This window comes from Penaeus monodon, chromosome 24, assembly GCF_015228065.2.
Source record: "Penaeus monodon isolate SGIC_2016 chromosome 24, NSTDA_Pmon_1, whole genome shotgun sequence".
NCBI lineage: Eukaryota > Metazoa > Arthropoda > Malacostraca > Decapoda > Penaeidae > Penaeus > Penaeus monodon.
The window spans coordinates 26,312,577-26,313,792 of record NC_051409.1 but is presented as its reverse complement, the minus strand read 5'-3'; the positions used below and the strand labels follow the sequence as shown (position 1 = coordinate 26,313,792).

The 1,216-nt window shown below is 36.1% G+C and overlaps 1 protein-coding gene across 1 annotated transcript in view; it reads right to left on the bottom strand.

Moving 5' to 3' along the window:
* Positions 1-6: 6 nt before the first annotated feature.
* LOC119588689 (major facilitator superfamily domain-containing protein 12-like) overlaps positions 7-1,216 on the bottom strand; it is a 36,240-nt gene continuing 35,030 nt past the window's right edge. The window contains 2 exon segments of the mRNA XM_037937325.1: positions 7-632; positions 921-1,063. Of these exon segments, the coding sequence (XP_037793253.1) occupies positions 523-632; positions 921-1,063 (253 nt within the window). The 3' untranslated portion in view covers positions 7-522.

The window sequence follows — 1,216 nt, the reverse complement described above, 5'->3', positions numbered from 1 at the left end:
TGGATTCGATCGGTTAAACAACAGCTATGATTCGTGTGTTACTGTGGATATAATATATTCATGATTTACAATGTTACTCTTTCAACGTATTCTATGGGGAACCATGTATCCAACAAAGAATGGAATATTCTTTATGCATTTGTAAAAGTGTAAGCTATCTCTAATGAATAAACCAAATTATCTTTGCTTTTAACATTTTGATTCTTCGTGTTTCTTTTATTCGTATTTTTTCCTTATTTTCGTGTTTTATTGGGAATAATCTGAACAGCACAGATCTCTCAGGACAATTAAATCAAAAAGAAAAAAAATTATAAATCTTTAAAAAAAAAATGCGAATCGATGTTGAAATTCCAATGCGCAACGGACCCGATTCGAAATTATAACAAAACAGCCTCTACTTTGTCGAATAATGTGCCTACAGTATTGAAAAAAAAAAAACATGATCAATTAAAAAATGAACATTGCTGGAAAGACCCATACATCTGCATTGAGTGCCTCGATACCCAACTTATTATCACGAGTCTACGCCTTGGTAATGGCGCCATAACCGAGGTTGGTCCCGGGAGACAAGAGAATTTCACTCGATTCGGAGTGGATGGAGCTCACGCTTGTCTCTTCCTCGTCCTGTTGAGCTGTGGGATAAAATGATAAAAGAAGAAACATTTTAAAAGTATCAGCCTGTACTGTACAATATATTTGGATTCATCTACCCCTGCAATGAGATATTTGTATTTGTATTTCTCACCATTTGTAATGCAAAAACACTTATTTTCACTTGGTTTTATATACTAACATATTTCAATCTGTATGTTCGTGGTAGAGAAGAAGAAAACAATAAATTACATATATAATAAAATAAATGCACTGACAAATAAGAGAAAATCCCAGTACCTCTCCCGACGAATGATCAAAGCACTTACCTTGTACGAGTTTCCGCGTGCGCCCCAACTTGACACGCGAGAGAATGCAAATAGCGACAAATGCCAGGATTAGCGGAACGAATATGCCAAGACTCATGACATGACGGTAATAGATGGAACAGTTGGGACCCTCGCATGCCACTCTGGAATGTAGAAGGGACACTTCACACTTCACACTTCACACTCGTCTATATTCGTGGTAGAGTGTTAATGTGTTGATTGAGATTTACGGTAATCGTATTTTTACCTTTTGTTTCTTTCTCTTTTTCCTACAGAACGAGTAAGTATTTTAAGGG